This window comes from Sitophilus oryzae, unplaced genomic scaffold, assembly GCF_002938485.1.
Source record: "Sitophilus oryzae breed Bouriz unplaced genomic scaffold, Soryzae_2.0 scaffold_803_pilon_pilon, whole genome shotgun sequence".
NCBI classification, from domain to species: Eukaryota; Metazoa; Arthropoda; class Insecta; order Coleoptera; family Curculionidae; genus Sitophilus; species Sitophilus oryzae.
Window position 1 is genome coordinate 279,295 of NW_022147421.1, and position 22,761 is coordinate 302,055.

Genomic DNA, 22,761 nt, shown 5'->3' on the forward strand with positions numbered 1-22,761 from the left:
AAATATGGCCCAAAATATGGATCCCACCTCTTCCAATACTAAAGAACCTATAAAGAGTCTTAGGTTTACAGCAGATGACGACTTAGCCCTTCTAAGAGAATTTGTTGCTTGTTGCCCTAAACCCACTGGCAGGCGTTGAACAATAAAGCACTGGAAATAAGCACTTTAGCCCTTTAGTTTTAAAATAGCTAGTAAACAAAACAATTTCAAAGTTTTAAATTCAAAGCTAGGTTAAGTTTAAATAGCGGACGCGACGCGATCAAAATTCTTTCCGATCCGATAACTATAAATGAAGAGAGTTAATACCACCTCACGTAAAGGAAATAACACCTGGCCTTATTAACGTCCATGCACGCTATTCGGTTTAGCGATATCTCTCTATCACGCTGTTTATTGTTATTTTACCCGAGTTTATTTTTGCGCACAAGAAATTATACTTGTTTGCACATCGTCATAAAAAACAATTTTCGTACCACGAATTAGGGATAAGATTTTTATCTGTATACATATAGTATCCTTAATCTGTGCTAGTACTAAGGTATCTTGAGATAAATTTTCCAAATATACTGTTGCGGACCCGTGTGAACCCGGTCTAAGCTGACTAATACGCCTGACGCCGTTCAAGGACGAATGGAAAAATCTCGGCGGCTAAGAATTTTCGAGTCAAATCTGGATTGTCTGTTTCTCTCATATATAAGCAGACGCCTGGAGCCTGAAGAGGACAGAGAACAAACAGACGTTCGACGTATACAGCTATCGCGCGCTAAATTCAAAATAAATTCCTTTTAGATAAATAGTTACATATATTGTAAATAAGTTATAAATAGTTCTTTAAGTAGTTTTATCGTTATTGTTCTGCTACTTAGTGTTAAATAAATTGTGTTTAAATAAATTCGACTTTCTATCCACACGGAACCGACGAAAAAAACGTAACAATACAATAATATAAAAATCATCCACGTTTTTGAACAAGTTCAGAAAATAAATATTATCTAAATTGTGGTCTTTAAGTAATTTGTAATTCAGTTTTTATCAAGTTACAGTTTCTATAATTTAAAATGAAATCGTCGATTAAGGATTTATAAAAACTATAGAAATATCTAATTTAGTTTAATTATTATATTTAATATCTAATTTTTCTTTATAACAATTTTGGAATAATTTAGGTAGATCTTTAAAATATATTACGAAAGATTTGTGGCACATCCATTATTTTTCAAAGAGACCTGATTTTTAAATTTTAAAGAAAGATTGAAAGTCTCTGTCGCATACATTTTTATTAAAAACGAGTATCATCAGACAAAAATAAAATTAATATCACAGCACACATACGTTTATATATTACATATTAAAACAATAGGTACTTTTTTTTTGTTTTTAAATCAATTAATGTCTTATTACAATGTACACAGTAACAGTAAATAATAAGTAAAATAAGTATTTTACAAACAAATTGTTTGTGCCGCGTTTTGAGTATTAAGTAAGAATCCTTTCAAAATTAATCTATGATTATCTGAGTTTAAAACAGAAAATTACATGTATCCAAATAAGTATAACAAAATTTCAAAAATTAATTCCGTTGGTCTTTTTAATCCACTTCTAAATAATTGTTAATATTTACTAAGTTGAACAGATTTTTTTGGCAAAATCTCAACCAATTGCATCCTGGTCAATAATGAGATCCTGGGTACTTTTTTATTATAGCTGTTAGGGTATATCCAAAGTCAGTTGGAATCATAGACTTAAAATAAAATATAGACTGAGCATCTCATTCATAAATAGCTGGAAGATGCGGTCAGACAATGTCTTGTTATTGTTGTGTTATTGTTTTAGACTCTAACGAGTGCGACACGAGCGATAGATAGGTTGTCTCCGTCGTAACGGTCATTCAAATGACGAATCTGACGAGGAATGCAACACTGTCTTTCGTTCCTCAGTACACCTGAACTCTCCGTACTATAGCCGGGTAATTTTTTTATTTTAATGAAGCTATAATTCAATTAAAAATATGTCGTATTTAACTTTTTTTTAATTTTTTACGGTTTAACGGTTTTTTAAATAAAAGTTTAGAAAAAAAAACGTCCAAAAGCGATAAAATAATAAAATACATGTTATAGAAAAAATGTTAATAATCGAAATTACCTATTTAATTTTTGTAATTAATAAATTAATTATTAATTTTAGTCAAACATTTACAACCCTAATATTAATCAAAACAGGATCTATTCTATAGATATAATAGAATCGGCGACATGGAAAGAGAAAAAACTTTATGATTGTTGTAATTTTTTTTTTCTGGTAACTGATGTCTTATTATGTAAATTAGAGAAAACAGAGATCTGTTTCATTAAAGCAAGCTTTTAGGAAGTGGATAAAATGAAAACTACATTTTTTATTTAACCGGTATTGCCTTTATTATACCGGCTGCGTCCCAAAAGTGGCTCACCCCCATAATTTTTTTATTTTTTCTAATAAAAAAACAAGATTTGGTATGTTATACCAAATCTTGTATGGTATGTATGACATCAATTAGGATTGATTGACGCATTCAGTTGTTTTTGGTCACTTCCTGTTTCACCGGAAATGACTATAACTTCTGATTTTTAAATGGCACCCTAGGTATATCTCTACTTTATTCGATAGAAAATGACACTCTTAATAGAATGACATATCATATGTCAACTTTTGACATTTTCGCATAAGGTTTAATTGAAATTGTAACACGCGGTTGATAACGACAATTTGACTCGAAATACCAAGTATCAATATATTCATAAAAAAATGCTTTTTCGAAATATGCTAATCAGTCACCCTTGTTCAATTTAAAAAAATTGACATATGATTAAAAATACGATTTGTGCATCTTTTAACCGGCCTAGACAAGACACGAAAAACATTAGACGATCAAAACTATTTTTCCAATGCTCCTTGATTAAAACTTAGTGTTTTTAACACCGCCGTGGCACTAGAGGTGTGTAGTTCGTGAACGAACTAGTTCCAATGAACTATTCCGACCCCGGAATGAAAGGAACTAGTTCCTGGTTTCTCAAAGGACTAGTTCCTCAGGACCTATTCCGGGATCGAGACTGTCCGATATAGAATAATATGCGACGGCGACGGATCGGCTAGCGCGCGTAGCCCGATGGTAGGCAGGAGTGGGGAGTGCCAGACGTACGTTATCGCCTTATCGGTTCCGGACCTAGAGGAACTAAACTAAATAAAAGACTAGTTTACTTACTAACGGATCGGGCCAGCGCGATCGATGCTAGGCAGGAGTGGGGAGTGCCAGCCTTATGCCGTATGTTATCGGATCCGGACCTAAAGGAACTAGAGGAACTAAATAAAAGACTAGTTTACGTATGGATCAACCAGCGCGATTGATGCTAGGCAGGCGTGAGGAGTGCGAGCCGTATGTTATCGGATCCGGACATAGAGGAACATGAAAAGACTAGTTCACGGGAATCTATTCAGTCGGCAGATCCGCGAATTAATACAAGGCGACGACGAAGGATTCGGCCTTGCCGCAGCCGGCGCGGCGTAATTACCACAGAAAATTGTCGTGGATACTGTTTTTGATTTTTAGTTTGTTTTTTAAATATTTTATAGGAATGTTTCACTTTATGTCCCTAAAATTAAGAAATATCTTATAAAATGAAGTAGATATTCTGAATTTTTAGACAAAAACAAAAAGCATGAAGTGAGGAAAAATGCAATTTTTCGTAAAATTTTTGTAATATTTGCTCCAATTGATTTGTGATATAGTTTTTTAAATTCTGATTTGAGTTTTTTTTTTTATTTTTTTTTATCTGCTATAAAACTTACCTATATGTTTTTAACATACACAATTACACGTCTCGTTATATCTCCGTACATTATAAAAATTATACAGATCATACTGTAAATAGTTCTGACTGACAACGAAACGCATTAGCAAGCAAGGGGGATGTCAATGTTAGTCGGGAACTATTGTGAACTAAAGACCTAGTTCAAGGAACTATTCCTCTGGAGGAACTAGAATTCCCACCTCTACGTAGCACCCTGGATTGAAATTTATAACACGATTTGTTTTTAAGCGACAATGTCAAAAGTTGACATATTATATGTCATTCTATTCAGAGTGTCATTTTCTATCGAATAAAGTAGCAATATACCGAGGGTGCCATTTAAAAATCAAAAGTTTTAGTCATTTCCGGTGAAACAGGATATGACTGAAAACAATTGAATGCGTCAGTTAGTCCTAATTTATGTCATATACTAACATACAAATCTGTTTTTTTTTTTCTGAAAAAATAATAGAAAGTCATAGGGGTGACTTTTGAGACGCACCCGCTATATTAAAAAATATTGTTTCATAATGTAACATCATTTTAAAATTCTTGTATGTTATTTTAGATTCTCAAGATAGTTTTAGGATAAACTGGAATATATTTTTAATAAAAACATGATTAATTTTTTAACCGATGCCTAATATAATTTATCTTGTATAATAACAGGGTTATAATTATGATTTTGTTACAAAAACTTTTATATAAATGATTATGTAATAGAAAAAATTCAGATTTTAAATTTTACTAAAATATTATCTAAATAAGCTGTATCCACTGACTCCCAATTGGTAAACTTAGAGTTGCCTACCGGTCGAAAGTCGTTTCGAGACTCAAATGGTCGATTATCAATTCACAGGTCAATCATTTAAGTCAAATTTCTTGCAAATTTGGCACTGGCCAACCATATTTTATAGTTCTTGAATACAAATAGTAAATAAAATAAACATTTAAGGACTACAAATTAAGAAAATGCAATAATTCAGTTAGAGAGAAGTAGCGGCAACAATGCTTTACTACACACGTGCGACGCGTACTACACATATACATATCAAATATATACTGATTATCGCCTATCCCTGCAATGTGTTGGAGTTGAAGCCGAGTTAGAGACAACTAGATAACCGGTTCATGTATATTTCACATAAGTTCATCTGTTAGGCAGACACTAGCGCAACTCCAAAATTCCGAATATCGATTAGCCGTTACTCTGAGGATTAGCCAATTGTCGAAAGGGAACGCAAACGAAAGCCGTACGAAGTTGGACGGAGCCGTACGAATGAACAGCTGGTGCTAGCGTCTAGTCTCTTATTGGTCTGGTGATCCGATCGATAATTCAAAATCCAGTCTTGCGCACTACGCTTGAGCACCGCTAACTGAGCGACTTATGCAAATTCCTTCAGAAGATTTATATACCCATTTCACCGGCTTGGCTTCACAGAATGCAGTTTGGAGTCGATATACTTTAGTTAATATATATATGGTACTACAAGATAATAGAAGAATGAATAGGCGACCTCGCCTCTAATCGGTGTTGCCATATTGTAAAGGATTTATCCTTTTTACATAGTATTCGACTTATAATAAAGTAGTATAAGGACTATTTAATATATCTATGGAATATTAAAACCTACTTTATTAAAATGCAGTATTAATATCTCAAAATATTGATAATAGTAAAGACGTGACAACATAGGCTGGACGAGGAAAGTTTGCTTTGTTTGGTTTGACTGCCCGTGCCCTAAAGGCGTTTCCCATCTATAAAAAAAATTGTTTGGTTTGGCTGCGGTCGAGTGTACCCAGAAGTAAACGTGTACAAAAATGATTGTTTGACCGCGTGTAGATGTAAATAGTGTAGTCCATATTTTATTTTAAGTCTATGGTTGGAATATTTGGGGCTCTTAATTCTCTAATATAATAAGTCTAACTGAAAAATATCAATAATTCTCACATTTGCATTACTTGTCGTTCTGTATAAATTAGTATGTGGTATAATATTGTAAGTTTCTTCCGACGTTTATAAGATCTAAGGTTTCTTCACTTGTCAGCTGCCTAAGTTTCTTAACTTTGAGAATAATGCTTTATTAGATGGAGAGTTAAAAAATGAACTTTTTTGGATTTAAAGTATTTCAAATTTTTAATGGTTTCGCAGATACACGCAGTATTGTTTTATATGGCTTTTTCAATGGTAAAATGCAAGAGAAAAATCATTGGGTGGCTTTGTTAAAAATTTAGTGTGGAAAATGCAATATGAAATATAAAACCGCGAATATCTGCGAAACCGTTAACAATTTTGAAACACTCTACAACACAAAAAATGTTCATTTTTTATTTCTCCGTCTATTGAGAAAATAATATACAGGCTATTCCATTAAAAAAACGAAGATAAATTATTTTATATTATAGAACGTTTGGCGTAGAATTTTGAACATTTTGTATGATTTACGATTACCATATTTATAGTAAAGTAACTTCAGACCATCTAAAGTAAATACCTAATATAGTTTTCATTTCAGGACAGTTCTGGTATTTTTAATATTTTTTTAAGAAAGGCTGAAAAAATATATTTTTTATTTATTTATTAACATTTCTGAAACTATCGAAATACATTTACTCATATCTTAGGATTATGTAAAGTGATCTGAATGGAAGCCAAAAATGCAATAATATACAGGGTGTTCCATTTAAAAAAAATCATCTCGATTCACTAACACTTTTTGAGCCACCCTGTAGAAGCTAAAATATTTTCCTGAAATACATCCTAGTACATACTTTAGGTTTGCACTTCAACAAAATTTTTTAGTCTAGGAGCTACATACAGATGCCTGAGACACTATTGCCGGACTCTCTATAGTATAGAGATACTACTGTATCCTAAAAGCAGTAGTCATACCCTTCCCCGTTCATTTTTGAATTTTAGGTGTTCCAAAACTCTCCGTTGTGGTCATCAATGCGTTGGTTTCTGCGGCGATCTATGTCCAAAATTGTGCAAAATTTGTAATGAGGAGGAATTGACAGAAATATTTCTTGGAAATGAAGATGAACCTGAGGCAATATACGTCATGCTAAGAGATTGTGGTCATATTTTTGAACATACCGATTTAGAAAATTGGTTAAAAACAGATGAAGATCAAATTAAGTATAAAGTTTGCCCTAAGTAAGTATACCGGGTGCGTCTCAAAAGTGGCTCACCCCTATATCTTTTTTATTTTTTCAGATAAAACAACGAGTTCTGGTATGGTAGTATATGACATAAATTAGGATTGATTGACATATTTAACTGTTATTGGTCACTTCCGGTTTCACCGGAAATGACTACAACTTTTGATTTTTAAATAGCACCCTAGGTATTTTTTTACTTTATTCGATAGAAAATGACACTCCGAATAGAATGACGTATCATATGTCAACTTTGACATTTTCGCATATGGTTTATTTGAAATTGTAACATGCCGGTCATAATGACAATTTGACTCGAAAGACCAAGTGTGTGGTATCAAATTATTCGTAAATTTTTTTTCCAAATATGCTAATGAGCCACTCTCGTTCCATTTGAAAAAATTGAGATATGATTAAAAATACGATTTTTGCATGTTTTAACCGGCCAGGACAAGATACTAAAAACACCAGACAAAACTATTTTTCCAAGGCTCCTTGCTTAAAATTTAGTGTTTTTCAACACAGTCATGGCACTCTAGATTAAAATTTAAAATACAATTTGTTTTTGAGCGAATATGTCAAAAGTTGACATATGATATGTCATTCGGTTCAGAGTGTCATTTTGTATCGAATAAAGTAAAAAAATACTGAGGGTGCCATTGAAAAACTAAAAGTTGTAGTCAATTCCGGTGAAACAGGAAGGGACCGAAAACAATTGAATACGTCCAATCAATCCTAATTTATATTATATACCAACATACCAAATCTCGTTTTTTATCTGAAAAAATAAAAAAGTTATAGGGGTGAGCCACTTTTGAGTCGCACCCTGTATAGGATGAGTCAAAACTAAATTTTATATTTTTTCTCCAATATTTTAAAATGGACACCCTATATTTTGTTTTAGAGACCAACCGATATTTAGTTTATTTTTTTTTTGGTTTTTTAAGCGCTTTTTGTCTGATATTACCCACAATTCAAGAGTTATTTTAGTAATTCATTACTGAGAATAATTTATTAATTTAATTTCTTTTATATATGTTTAGATGTAAGACCAGCATTACCACAACACAAAGATACAGCAATTACATAAAAATGACTCTAAAAGATATTGTTGAAGTTAAACTGAAATGTTTGGGCGATGAAACGTCAAATGAAGACCTTAGGTTAACCATTAAAAACCGACTTAATTTGTTAAAATATCAGTATGTTCCACTACGTAGAATAGGTGAATTTATTTATTTTCATTGTTGTGTGTGTTTAAATGTTTATTATACAGGGTGAGTTTCCTAAGATGTTCTCTATCTATCGGAAATTACTCTCGGTATCTCGGAAACTACTGGAGATAGAGAGTCGGTTAAATGGGGAAAGAATTGCAGTTTTGCGGGGTCATAAATATGCGCCTTTTAGATTTTTGAAAAAGTTCATGGCTTACTAGATATTTCGAAAAAAACAAATTTCGGCTATTTTAAAAATTGTCCAATTCCATTATAATCTATTTTAGACAAAAAGTTTTCAGATAAAAGTTGTCGATAATCACATCCTTAATGAGATAGTGTCCTCCGTTTTTTTCTAAAGCCTGTCATTTTTGAGATATGACACAAACATGTTTTTTTTTTAATGGAAACCATAGTTGGCCATGACTGCATAAAAAGCGCCATTTTTTTAAGCTTTTTAGAGATATAAGCTATAATATGTTTTCTTCGAAAAATTACTGAATTATAGCCAATTCTTATCATTTTTAAACAATTTCACTTAGCCATGGAAACAAGTTCAATCGCCGTGGCTCTGAGAAATGTGAAGCTGTCACATCCAAGCTTTGTAAATTAAAATAAACAAAAATTGTAAATATAATTTTTTCAAGTGAAGAAGAGCATGTAGATACTCGCGCATCAATAGAGTGTTGGTTCCAATATGACTTTCATTATAAAATATATTTTATATCGCTGAAAAGCTTAAAAAACGGCGCTTTTTATGAAGTCATGGCCAGCTATGGTTTCCATTTCAAAAAACATATGTTTGTGTCATATCTCAAAAATGACAGGCTTTAGAAAAAAAAACGGAGGACACAATCTCATTAAGGATGTGATTGTCTACAACTTTTATCTGAAAACTTTTTGTCTAAAATAGCTTATGAGGGAATTAGGGACAATATAAAATAGCCAAAATTTGTTTTTTTCGAAATATCTAGCAAGCCATAAACTTTTTCAAAAATCTGAAAGGCGCAATTTATGACCCCACAAAAATGCAATTCTTTTTCCATTCAACCGACTCTCTATCTTCAGTAGTTTCCGAGATACCCATAGAGAACATCGTAGGAAACTCACCCTGTATAAACATTATAATATATTTTATATTAAATATTTTTTTTGTAATTGTTGCAAATATAAAAATATTTCTCCAGAAAAGTCTTCTGGGTATTTCACCACTAGCATTGTAAGAAGATCTACAAAAAATCAGCGGCGTAGCGTGGCGTCAATACAAAGGGATGTAATAAGTAACTGCAATTAACATTTTACCGACATAATAAAAGTTTTTTTTATTAAAATCTTTAATTTTGGAGTTACAAAAATAAAATATACAAAGAATGTTAAAAAATAATCAAACCAATTTAAAAAAAGAACTAAATTTAGGAAAATAAAGCAAAATTGTGAACGTATCTGTTGGATTTTAAATTTTAAAATTAAGATCAATTTTTCTAGTATGCATATTTGCGAAAACTATTACATTTTCTTCAAATGAAGGAGAAGAACGCATACCCTCTAGTAATGAACTTTTAATGTTCATAGTTTTTAATTTTTCTGAATTCTTTCAATAGTTTTAATTTTTCTGAATAGACCATAGAACTGAAGGGTGATTGTAAAATTATTTCTATTTTACAGCCGCACTCATCGCGACGCGAGACGGTATTTTTTATTTTATACCGCGAACGAGATGTATTCACAGGATGTGTTATGTGTTTCAGAAACCGCATCACCAATCGACTAAAAAAGCGAACGGGAGACGTCATCGCGGCCGGAAAATTCGCTGACCTTGGCTCGCGTTCGGCGGCGTTCAAAATGTAACGAGGACAGACGCATCATCGCGCTGTCGAGATATTTTTAGCGTTTAGCGTAGGTCTTAGCGTTATCTATAAAGCTCGTCAAATACACATATTAAATAATTGAAATTGAATTTAATTATTTGAATACATTTACTAAGAATTTTAATTTATTGTAGGAGATCTCAGTGACTTTTAAATAAAAACGTATTAACATAACAGCCGTTACTCGCTGACGAGTATTCGACACACATAAAGAAGATGGTCACGCGAGGCGTTTTCTTTCATAAGCTTTTCTGTGACTGAAAAGCCCGATATGTGACGTTATTTGCCTACCGCACTCCGGACATTCAAAAATCTCATTGCTTTGTTGCCTCTTTACTTTTTGGTTGTCGCTGTTAACTGAGTTTACAACTCTTCTCCATTGAGTTTTATTGTGGGCTGCTTTTTTCCACTCACTCTGCATGTTAAGTCCCTTTAAGTTTTCGTGGGAAATGTCCTTGTACCTTTTCAGTTGTCCACCCGGCCTCCTCTTACCCTCTACAAGTTCACCGTAAAGCAGAAATTTTGGTATGCGGTTTTCTTGCATTCTGTATACGTGACCAGCCCATCTTAAGCGGGATTTTGTAACCATGACTCCAATACTCTCGCAGTTAGCTTTTTCAAGGACCGATACGTTTGAGACATGATGGAACCACCGGATTCTTAAGAGTAATCTAAGGTGTCTCTGTTGCAACTTATTTAATGCGTTCATGTGTCGGCGGTACGGCACCCAGGTTTCACTCCCATATAACATAGTGGGGATTATAATTGCTCGGTACACTGCAAGTTTTGTGTTTGTACTCAAGTCATGATTGTAGAAAACCCTATCTTTTAATTTCCAGAATGCTCTCGAGGCGCTACTAATCCTGTGCTGAATTTCGGAGTCAATATTGGCCTTTTCCGAAATCAAACTGCCAAGGTAATTGAATTCCGCCACATATTCCAATAGTTCTCCGATTTTTATAGCATTGTTGTGATCTTCCGGGGGAGTGCCCATGATTTTAGTTTTGTCGATGTTTAGCTTAAGGCCCAAAGCCTCGTATGCCTAGGTATATGTGTTCAACATTTCTTGTAATTGTTGTACCGTGTTTGCAACTAGAGCGCAGTCGTCAGCGTATTGAAGTTCTGTGATGAATTTTGTACATGTTTTTACCCTGAGTCTTTTTATGTTGAACAGACCGCCGTCGAATGCCCAATCCTCTCTCCTGCAGTTTGCTGTCCACTATAATGGAGAGCGCTGTCATGAATATGTTGAATAGGAGAGGCGCTAAGACACATCCCTGCCTAACTCCTGTATTTGTTAGGAATGGGTCGCTCAGTGACCCATGATGTGACACTCTTGACTTGTTGTTGTTATGGAGGCTTTTACACACTGTAAGAAATTTGTTGGGTACTCCGAACTTTTTCATAATTGCCCACAGCGCATCTCTGTTCACAGAGTGGAAGGCTTTTGTTAGATCGATGAATGCAACATAAAGTTTAGACTGCTGCTCTTTTACTTTTTTCTGTAGTTGACGGATGGAAAATATGGAATCGACGGTGCAGCGGTTGGTACGAAAACCCGTTTGCGATTTTGGAAGGATTTTTTCTATATATGGGTGCAGGCGGTTAGACATTTTTGCAAGAATTTTTCCGCCGATAGCCAATAGTGAAATTCCCCGGTAATTTCCGCAGTCTGATGCACTTCCTTTGTTCTTAAACATATTCACTATATTCGCGTTGCGAAAGTCCTGAGGTACCTCTCCGCTTTCCCATACGACATCGAAGAGAACCTTAAGATGACCAATAAGTTCTTTACTTGCACACTTATAGATTTCCGCGGCAATCGCGTCACAGCCAGCTGATTTGTTGTTTTTAAGCTGTTTTACGGAGGTCTTTATTTCCTGTTCTGTTATTGGGATTCTAATACATCGAGGCTGTTATACTGTTCTTCTCTCTGGTCGATTTGAATTTATCTTGTCCAGTAGAGTGCGGACGTTCCACGCCGCAAACGTGAAACATTGATGTTTTTTGTTTCTCCGATGATACGCTCGAGTAGGCACCCCCTCCCGGAGATCCGATTGAGGGGGTATTTTACCTCCCGACGATAATTTTGTCCCACTCGAATGTTTCATCATTGCTGTGTGTAAGCTGCGTAAAAAGGTTTAACTGTGGCGGTTACGCTGCCGCACAGTTTTTAGCTGCAACTGTTGCACGGGATGGCTATGGCACAGTGAGGATCGCGGCGATAGTTCCCTTGTGCTACGTTCTCGGCCTACTAGGTGTAGTTGTTTACAACTCCTTTTATCCAGAAGATGGTAGGTCTGAGGGTTGTATAAGGTTATACCTCCTATACTCGGACGTCAGAGCCTCGTTTGTGTAAAAAGGGTGCACCGCGTGAAGGTGAGGTTGACTTTTGGGTAAGCTAGGCTATATGTATCGCTTCAATACCCCTTGCACTCCTTAAAAATGTATTACAATATTTTGAAGGGATGCGACACGTCACTCGCATCAATGGAAGCTTCGCCGCTGAATAAGATAGTTATTTTTTGTAAACACACCACTGGGCGTTAATCCAACGGAGGCCAACTTGTCAGCGGTATTTTACTAATAAAACAAATTCGCCTAACGGACAAAAAAATACTTAACGTTTTAGGAGATGTATCTCCTCCCGCCGTCGGAAGCAAAGAACAAAGAAATACATTGAATAAAGAAAATCTATTTAAAATATCCAACCAGGGTCGGACTGGCCATATAGTCAGGGTGGCGATTGCCATCCGGGCCTCAGCCTTCGCGGGCCCCTGTGCCTTAGGAACTTCATATAAAATAGTGCATTATTTAATCTTAAATACACGGAAAAAGTAAATTGTAATACACCCCACAATTGTAGAAAACACAGCTGCATTTTGCGTCTAAAATGATAATAGGCATCACGTTGTAGCGTTGTTATTGTTTTATTTCTATCACAAGATCTCTAAAATAGTTAAATATGCTTGATTTTAGACGAAAATAGCGAACAAGTGTGGTGGTAGTTCTCACAATTTGTGTCAGAGAATATTCAGATGGTACTCGTTGAAATTTAAATAAAAATCAATATTATAAATTGTAGCACTACTAACTATAGTTTTTGACACAATTTGCTATTACTACTTCCTTTGTAGAGTTCTAAAAACTGCTATGTCACCATTATTTGGTGATGTAGAAGTTCTTAGAACCCTTAAAAAATAATTTGTGTTACTCAGAGCTTCAAGCTCAGAGAAAACTTAGGTCTTTTTTTGATTTAAATCATTTTAATGACTTAAGTCATTTGATTTTAAGTCATTTTTCATAAGCTGACTTAAGACTTAAGATTTAAATCTTTATTCCGAAATAGAAAAAGATTTAAGTCTTTTCTAAAAAGTTGAAAGAGTTGTAAACTACACCTAGTAGGCCGAGAACGTAGCACAAGGGAACTCTCGCCGCGATCCTCACTATGTCATTAAAAAGATTTAAGTCTTTTTATAGAAGGCTTAAGTAAGATTTTTGTATATTTTTATGATAAATTTTAACAGCAGCATTTCTTTATAAACATACATATATATATATATATATAAACATATATATATATATATATATATATATATATATATATATATATATATATATATATATATATATATATATATTTTTTTTTCCTTTCTTGGGTATGAGGTTTTTTTTTATTAATTGAAAATGGAAACTTTTTTTTTATTATGCGACGTTTCGCCTCATCATGGTGGGCTTTCTCAGGCACTTTATTCTTGAAGCCGCAGCCGCCTTGCTACCACCAGTCTATATAGAAGAATGTAAGTGAATTCATTCATAGGGGAAAATGGCTTTAACAAAAAATATTCAAAATTTACTGAAGATTATGAAGCTATTACTTATATGTTGTGTAAAAACTCCATTTTCTTATTTTTTTGTTGCAGTTGCGCCCCCTAGCGGTCGTTCTACAAACTTGAAAATAATTCTAACAATTTCCCATAGCCTCTTTAGTTATAAATATTTTTTTCCGCAGCCCCTACGGCTAATACTTTCCGAGATACAGCCGAGAGCAATTCTTTGTGGGACACCCTGTACATAGTTAGATATTTTGAATAGTGTTTTCTTTGTCATTGTATTTTTTGATTTCGACTATGGGATGAGATACATCTCCTGAAACGTTAAGCATTTTTTGTTCTTTACGCGAATTTGTTTTATTAATAAAATACCACTGACAAGTTGGCCTCCGTTGGATTAACGCCAGCGGTGTTTACAGAAAATAACTATTTTATTTTGTAGGTTTTTTTACGGTGCAAGTGGCGAAATACCCAGAAGGTCTTTTTTGGAGAAATGGATCCGCCACAAACGTACAGGGTGGCGCCTCTCATACTAGTATATTTATATTAGACCTAAAATAGCCGAATAGAAGAAAAAATTTATAAAGTTTTGATATGTTGAGATTAGACGCACCAAAAGGATACTTTTCAAAATCAAAAGAGTTCTTAACTTTAAAGTGTGAGCTTCACCCCAAAATACCACCCCCAATACGCCCTTCGATGGTTTTTCGCTTTTTTCTCAGAACCCGTTGGTCCCACAAAAATTTTTCTTATAAAATTTGCTACAAAAAAGGTTCTATTCATTATTTATATTTATCCAATCCATTTCGAGCAATAACCGTTTGAAAAATGGTGTACAAAAAAATACAGGTCGCATTTCAAATTATAGTCTCCCAAGGTATTTTAACGTGCTAAATATACACGTAACAGATATAATATTGTATAATATAAACAAAAACATTGCCTTATTCCACTAAACTAACATTCATACTTTCATCTACATATTGTCATCGTCTATAGTTTCTAGAATATGCTCAGTATTCGAACAACTTTGCCCACGACAGGTTCCGCACATAGTTGTACATTTCATGCCGGCTTTAATGCAACTGCATCTTTTTACACAATCTTGTTTGCTGATGTTCAAATTATTCGTACTGCTATCAAAATATCTGAGAAAAATGAACAAGTTCTAGTCGTTGGACAAGATGTCGATCTTGTTGTTTTATTAGCAGCACTTTCCTCCAATGAAAAAGACATTCTTTTTCTGAAAGAAACCATAGGTAATGTGAAACAACGAATGTATAGTTCGAGAGACTTGCAATCATCCAGTATAATACGTAATTTAAAAAAATCAATTTTAGTTATTCACGCCATTAGCGAGTGTGACACAACATCACGATTTTTTGGAAAAGGAAAACAACAACACATACAAATATTTAATAAAGAAAAAAACCTTGATAGTATCGTCGATATTTGTAACAAGGCAAAGTCAATACCTGAAGAAATTGAAAAAGCTGGAGAGACATTTATACTGAAACTATACAAACTTCAATCATCTGAAGGGAGCCTTAGTGAGCAGAGATACGCTTGTTGAAACTAAGATTCCGCACATAAAGACAGGTTCCGCACATAGTTGTACATTTCATGCCGGCTTTAATGCATCTGCATCTTTTACACAATCTTGTTTGCAGTTGCACGTTATTACTGACATAATTGAAGCAGGGGCGGGCGATTCTGTTGTATATAAAGGTGACAGGGTGTTGTTGATTTTCTTCCAGCCCCACTGGTCGGGTTTTATAGATTGTTCTTGCCATATTGGTACTTGAAGATATGTTGTCCTGGAATGTTGGCTAGCTACAGCAGATGTGGGAGGCAATTTTGATAAAAGTACCGTGTTGTTTGCTTGACCAACTAACTTTCAATAAGTTAGTTAACAAGCGTATCTTAGTTTCAACAAGCGTATCTTTGTTCACTAAGGCTCCCTTCAGATGATTGAAGTTTGTATAGTTTCAGTATAAATGTCTCTCCAGCTTTTCCAATTTCTTCAGGTGTTGACTTTGCCTTGTTAAAAATATCGACGATACTATCAAGGTCTTTTTCTTTATTAAATGTGTTGTATGTGTTGCTGTTTTCCTTTTCCAAAAAATCATGATGTTGTCACACTCGCTAATGGCGTGAATAACTAAAATTGATTTTTTTAAATTACGTATTATACTGGATGATTGCAAGTCTCTCGAACTATACATTCGTTGTTTCACATTACCTATGGTTTCTTTCAGAAAAAGAATGTCTTTTTCATTGGGGGAAAGTGCTGCTAATAAAACATCAAGATCGACATCTTGTCCAACGACTAGAACTTGTTCATTTTTCTCAGATATTTTGATAGCATTACGAATAATTTGAACATCAGCAAACAAGATTGTGTAAAAAGATGCAGTTGCATTAAAGCCGGCATGAAATGTACAACTATGTGCGGAACCTGTCGTGGGCAAAGTTGTTCGAATACTGAGCACATTCTAGAGACGATGACAATATGTAGATGAAAGTATGAATGTTAGTTTAGTGGAATATAGGCAATGTTTTTGATTATATTATACAGTATTATATCTGTTGCGTGTATATTTAGCACGTTAAAATACCTTGGGAGACTATAATTTGAAATGCGACCTGTATTTTTTTGTACTCCATTTTTCAAACGGTTATTGCTCGAAATGGATTGGATAAATATAAATAATGAATAGAACCTTTTTTGTAGCAAATTTTATAAGAAAAATTTTTGTGGGACCAACGGGTTCTGAGAAAAAAGCGAAAAACCATCGAAGGGCGTATTGGGGGTGGTATTTTGGGGTGAAGCTCACACTTTAAAGTTAAGAACTCTTTTGATTTTGAAAAGTATCCTTTTGGTGCGTTTAAATACCTTGCGAGACTATAATTTGAAAGGCTACCTGTATTTTTTTGTACTCCGTTTTTCAGTTATTGCTCGAAATGCATCGGATAAATATAAATAATGAATAGAACCTTTTTTGTAGCAAATTTTATAAGGAATATTTTTGACAAGAATAAAATTTTCTGTGCGACTAATGGTTTTCGAGAAAAACCACCGCAGTGCGTATTGGGGGTGGCTTTTGGGGGTGAAGCTCACACTTTACAGTTAAGAACTCTTTTGATTTTGAAAAGTTTTTGGTGCGTTTAAATACCTTGCGAGACTATAATTTGAAAGGCTACCTGTATTTTTTTGCACTCCGTTTTTCAGTTATTGCTCGAAATGCATCGGATAAATATAAATAATGAATAGAACCTTTTTTGTAGCAAATTTTATAAGGAATATTTTTGACAAGAATAAAATTTTCTGTGCGACTAATGGTTTTCGAGAAAAACCACCGCAGTGCGTATTGGGGGTGAAGCTCACACTTTACAGTTAAGAACTCTTTTGATTTTGAAAAGTTTTTGGTGCGTTTAAATACCTTGCGAGACTATAATTTGAAAGGCTACCTGTATTTTTTTGCACTCCGTTTTTCAGTTATTGCTCGAAATGCATCGGATAAATATAAATAATGAATAGAACCTTTTTTGTAGCAAATTTTATAAGGAATATTTTTGACAAGAATAAAATTTTCTGTGCGACTAATGGTTTTCGAGAAAAACCACCGCAGTGCGTATTGGGGGTGGCTTTTGGGGGTGAAGCTCACACTTTACAGTTAAGAACTCTTTTGATTTTAAAAAGTCACCTTTAGTACGTATAACCTCAACATATCAAAACTTTATTATTTTTTTTTCTAAATATGCTAATATCAATGTACTATACGCCGCGGAAGCTCCAATGAGAACGGTAGTTTATATCGAAATGAAATTTTGGCAGCATATGTACGTTATTAATTGATTTTCGGATTCTAGGAAAAAATCTAAGGATTTTGACATATTTCACGTTTTGCAAAAATGAAGACTAAATTTCATATTTCGATAACAGCTACCTAAATTTTAGTTGACCTTGTATAGCCTGATATTTAATTACAGTAACCATTGTATGTTAAACCAAGTTGAAATTTGACCTGAAAAGTTATACAGGGTGAGACAAAATTAATATGGAACATTAGTCGCTTTTAAAGCAAGTTACTCCTTTATTTTAACACCTAGTATATTTTTCCGGTGTTCAATGGGGAATTTATATATCTTCAAAATATTATTAAGGTTACCTACCCTTCGGACAAAGATTTTCCTATATATTTTAATTTATATGATTTTGCGTCAGTAGATCTTTATTATTTGAAAAAATCTAGGTGGCTGTGTGATATACCTTTTGTAAATTTAACAAAAATTAAAGGTTGCAGAGTAAAATACTCAACGGTAATAAAAAGATTACAGAATTAAAACTAGATATAAACGTATAATTATGTGACGAAAATTACCTAGATGAAATCAAATGCTCAAAATGCTTCCTTTCCTGTTAACTTCATAAAATGATTGACTTTTCAAAAGGATCTTTTAAAAGGCATATATGGCTGCAACCTTGAAAAGCAGCTACAATAATTTCTCTCATGTTGTCGACAATAGTTGGTCGAGTTTTGTAAACACTGTCTTAACATATCCCCATAAAAAATCCAGACTAGATAAAATCAGGAGCATTTAAGTATTCTATTATTGGTGTAATAGAATCATATCAATTCTCTCTGGTGTAGGATAAGTTTTTGAAAAATTCGAATTTCACATTTAAATTTCTGAAAAAATTTTCTGTTTTAACTGACACAAAATGATAACTAGTTGTTGAAATTGGACTAATTAGAGAGCTATGTTGAAGTAACGTCAGACATATCACAGCCACCTAGACTTTATCAAATGATGGATATCTACTCAGATCAAATCATGTAAATGAAAATCTCTAGGAAAGTCTTTGTTTGAGGGGTAGGCAACCTTAATAGTATTTTGAAGTGACATTAATTCTCCATTGAATATCGGAATAATATACTGGGTGTTCCATTTAAAATAAAAGAGGAACCTGCTTTTAAAGGTGAACAATGTTCAATATTAATTTTGTCTCACCCTGTATAACTGTTTGGATCAAGTTTTAATTTGATTTAAAGTACAATAGTTAATTTAACTACATATTAGCCTATACCGGGTAAATTCCAATTTAGGTAGTTTTATTGCAATTTAAAAATTGTTCTTTATTTCTAGAAAATGTTAAATATGTCAAAAACCTTACATTTTAGTCATACACTTCTCTAATAAAATTCACCTCTATTTTTCTCTAAGAATCCGAAAATTTATTAATATATAGGGTGTTCCATTACAAAAAACAACTATTTTTGGGGACACCCTGTAGAACTCTCTATATTTTTAAAAAGTGCTCAGACTTAACCTACATATGCTCATAAAATTTCATTTCAATACAAACTGTCGTTCTCCATGGAGCCTCCGCGGCGTATGAGAGGCGCCATCCTGTATAGGTATTATAACAATATATTATAATATTTATTATATTTTAGATTCCAATTCTCTAACTGAACTGTTTACTATGCTAGAAGAGCGTTTGAAACCTGTAAGAAATGATCGAAGACAACCTATAGGCCTAACAGAACTTAATGCAGTAAAATCTAAAATACAGATATTATCTGACATTAAAGTGATTTTTAAAGATCGACATATACGGTACACTCCAGAAGAAATTACACAGTTAGACATTATTCTGCAAGTTCTGTTACGATCGCAAGATGACGTAACCGATCAAGAAATAGATGACCTAGGAAATGAAATTTGTAGATTAAACAGAATTGCTCAATATCAGAGTATAGTTACAAATTCAAGCTTTGCAAATAATCCCGATATTCAATCTTTATCAGAGAATATTAAAGAAGTCGTTTTTGCAAATTCTAGATACACCAAAGAGATTGATACGGCTTTGGCCATTAATTTGAAAAGCCTGTCTGAAAAAGTAGGATCTGTAGTCAATATTACTGATGCTGAACGGACAGAAATAGTTAAAGCTATGGGCATGGCTAAAGGACATTGGTATAAATGTCCTAATGGGCATCCTTACGTTATAGGCGAGTGTGGAGGTGCCAATCAGATTGCAACTTGTTTTTGTGGTGCCCAGATAGGAGGCACTGACCATCACCTTTTACGTAGTAACGCCCATGCTGGTGAAATGGATGGTTCTGAGCGTCACGCCTGGCCTGGTGGTCTTTATTAAAATTTGGTATTACCATTCGCAAAAAAACTCAAACAATGTTCCAGTGTATGTCTACTAGGGTGTTTCATAATATTTTTTTTTCTTATGGCGCTGAAAAGTTGAAAGTACATTTAGAAACAAAAATTTTGGCGACTGTCATAGGTTAACAGAATTGAAGTGATTTTACAGGAAAAATTATATAAATATCGAGTATGATATTTTTTTGTAGTTTTATTGGAAAATTTTGAAATTTTCGATTGGTGTTATTTTTGATCGCTGATATCTTTGAAACGGTTGATCTGAGGAACTTTGACCTTCAGACGTTTTTTGTAGAACGTGAAATTTTCTATAAATCTTCTCGCGAGGATGTTGCGGAAACAAACCATTCCGGAATTATTAAAATTCAAAAATAAAAAAAATCCGTGTTCTTTAAATGGAAAGACAACAAATAAATAGAGGCAAACCTTAATATTAATATTAAGGGTTCTACTAGGCGCTAAAAGTATGGTTTTTAAACGTACTTGCAACTTTTGAACACCATAAGAATATTTTTTTATTTTGAAACACCCTAATGTCTACATACATACTCTAATATATATACATATATTATAATATAATGTCTACAATAATGATATAATCATAACAAATTATATTTGCTTCAAACTGATTAACTTCACTAAGAATAAGATTATTGCATCTAGACTGTTGAATATTGTAAAAATAATTTTCATCAAAAATTATCAGTTTAAATTGTTTATGTTGTTTATGTGTTTACTTTTGTTCTGTTCAGATTTAATCGTTTATTGTTAATAATTTCTTTATTAGTCTTTATACTTCTATTTCTTAATAAAAATATGCTTTTATGTTTATATTTTTCTACTGTGAGGATATGCATGGTCGAAAAAAAATGTTACTGAATCTAGAATTAAACAATTTATTTTAACATATTTGGTAGTTTTATTTTAGATACTTTTTTTTAATTTTAGATATCTCAGAAAAGTTTATTCTAGCCAAAGGCGCTGTATCACGTCATTCAAATAAACTAGTCTAGTCTAGTTTTAAATGTATGAGCCACCTACATATTTTTTAATTGGTATTTGTATAAAACTACTGAGTGAAAAAAATATACATGGGGCAATCCACAGATATGGGACAATTTCAAGCCAGAGCAAAATAAAAAAAAAGAAACTAATAATTCTTAAATTCACTCTGATAATAGATGTTACCCTTAATGACATGGTGTACTATTCAGGAGAAATCAATTATTAATATTTTTTGAAAAACTTTGACATAAAAAAAACTGGCTTGCCTCGGTGTTGACAACTTACATACGGAGTTGAGCAACTGCTTGTTTATTACTCGTATAATTAAATATTATATATATTTAATTTAAAGTACCTACGTCTTTATAATGAAATTTTAATAGTTAGAATGACTAAAATGTAATCAAATAAACGAACAGTAAAATAATAGTCAACACCGGGTCGACTTCGGAGTTGACCTGCCGTCTGATATGTTTACAGCGCTTTCAGATGCAGCGGAGCGTCCGCGACGGACCGTCCGCGACTTCGAGCAAGTACCATGAGTTTATATGAACGAGTTCACATGGGTCGCGTATGCTCCGTCCGGATGAGCTATATTGGAAAAACATCCGCGCGGACGCTCCGCGCGTACGGTCCGCTCCATCTGAAAGCGCTGTTACCCGTAACCCATATTGCTCATAAAAATGATCCTATTTTGTGTTTTAAAGCTCTAATAACTTTATACTGGTGGATTTTATTTGTCGTATGTTTCATGAAAAGAACAAAAAAATACTTTAGATTTTGTAATTTTTTACATAACTTTTCTTTTCCGCCATTTAAAACAATTTCCATTTTTATTAATTACTTCCAATACATTGTTCCTTCCTCAGAAATATAGGAGTTAGATCCAATTTTTTTGTCGATACATTTGTATATTTCTTCCATAAAACCGTTTCTATATATTTCTTCCATTAGAACGGACAAAATTTCTTCCATAATTCTTTACTAATTTTTCTATATATTTTTTTTTAAATTTCTACCCAAAGAGCTCCTTTTAGCTCCTTTTAGCTCTTTGGTCCTTTCTTGAAAGATTGCCAGTTTTATGAATTTTGCCTAATTTTCCTTTATCTTCAATGTCTCGTGTTCTGTATTATGCTTTATTTTTATTCTACGCAGTCGCTGTAGCTTCGGTTTTCTTTTTCGTTTTTCTTCTTCGGTTTTGATGCGTTTCATTTTCCTTTAACCGATTAAAAAATACACATTTTTAAAATTTAACGGGCGCAAAAGCTTAATTTGTTAATTTCTTGTTAAATGCTTAATAGTTGATTTCATCAACTCCGAGAACACCAGTCAACTCCGAGGCACTCTCAGACTCGGAGTTGATATTTTAATCATTTTCGAATTATAAATGTTATATTCTAAACGATATATCTTTTACAAATATATATGATTATCTACATGTTATATGTTATATGGAGACAATAAACTTTACATAATTTAAAAAATGTTTTTAATATGAGACTCGGTGTTGATTATCATTAAACATACGCTTACCTTTTTAACCACGGAACGTTACACAAAAAATTTTGGGACTCAGAAATGTGCTCTTCTATCAGCAACTCTACATCAACTGAATGAATCGCTTCTTTCTTACAGGTGTAAAAAAGTGGGATTTGCCCTATTTGATGTCTTTAAC

At 33.4% G+C, this 22,761-nt stretch overlaps 1 protein-coding gene across 3 annotated transcripts in view; it reads left to right on the forward strand.

The window, feature by feature from the left end:
• The window catches only part of LOC115888622 (NFX1-type zinc finger-containing protein 1-like), a 128,205-nt gene extending 107,297 nt beyond the window's left edge, over window positions 1–20,908 (forward strand). For all 3 annotated transcript variants that reach the window (XM_030908387.1, XM_030908389.1, XM_030908388.1), the window contains 3 exons: window positions 6,745–6,981; window positions 8,027–8,208; window positions 19,361–20,908. In XM_030908387.1, the coding sequence (XP_030764247.1) occupies window positions 6,745–6,981; window positions 8,027–8,208; window positions 19,361–20,064 (1,123 nt within the window). In that variant the 3' untranslated portion in view covers window positions 20,065–20,908. The remainder of the gene's footprint in view (window positions 1–6,744; window positions 6,982–8,026; window positions 8,209–19,360) is intronic.
• The last annotated feature ends 1,853 nt before the right edge of the window (window positions 20,909–22,761 follow it).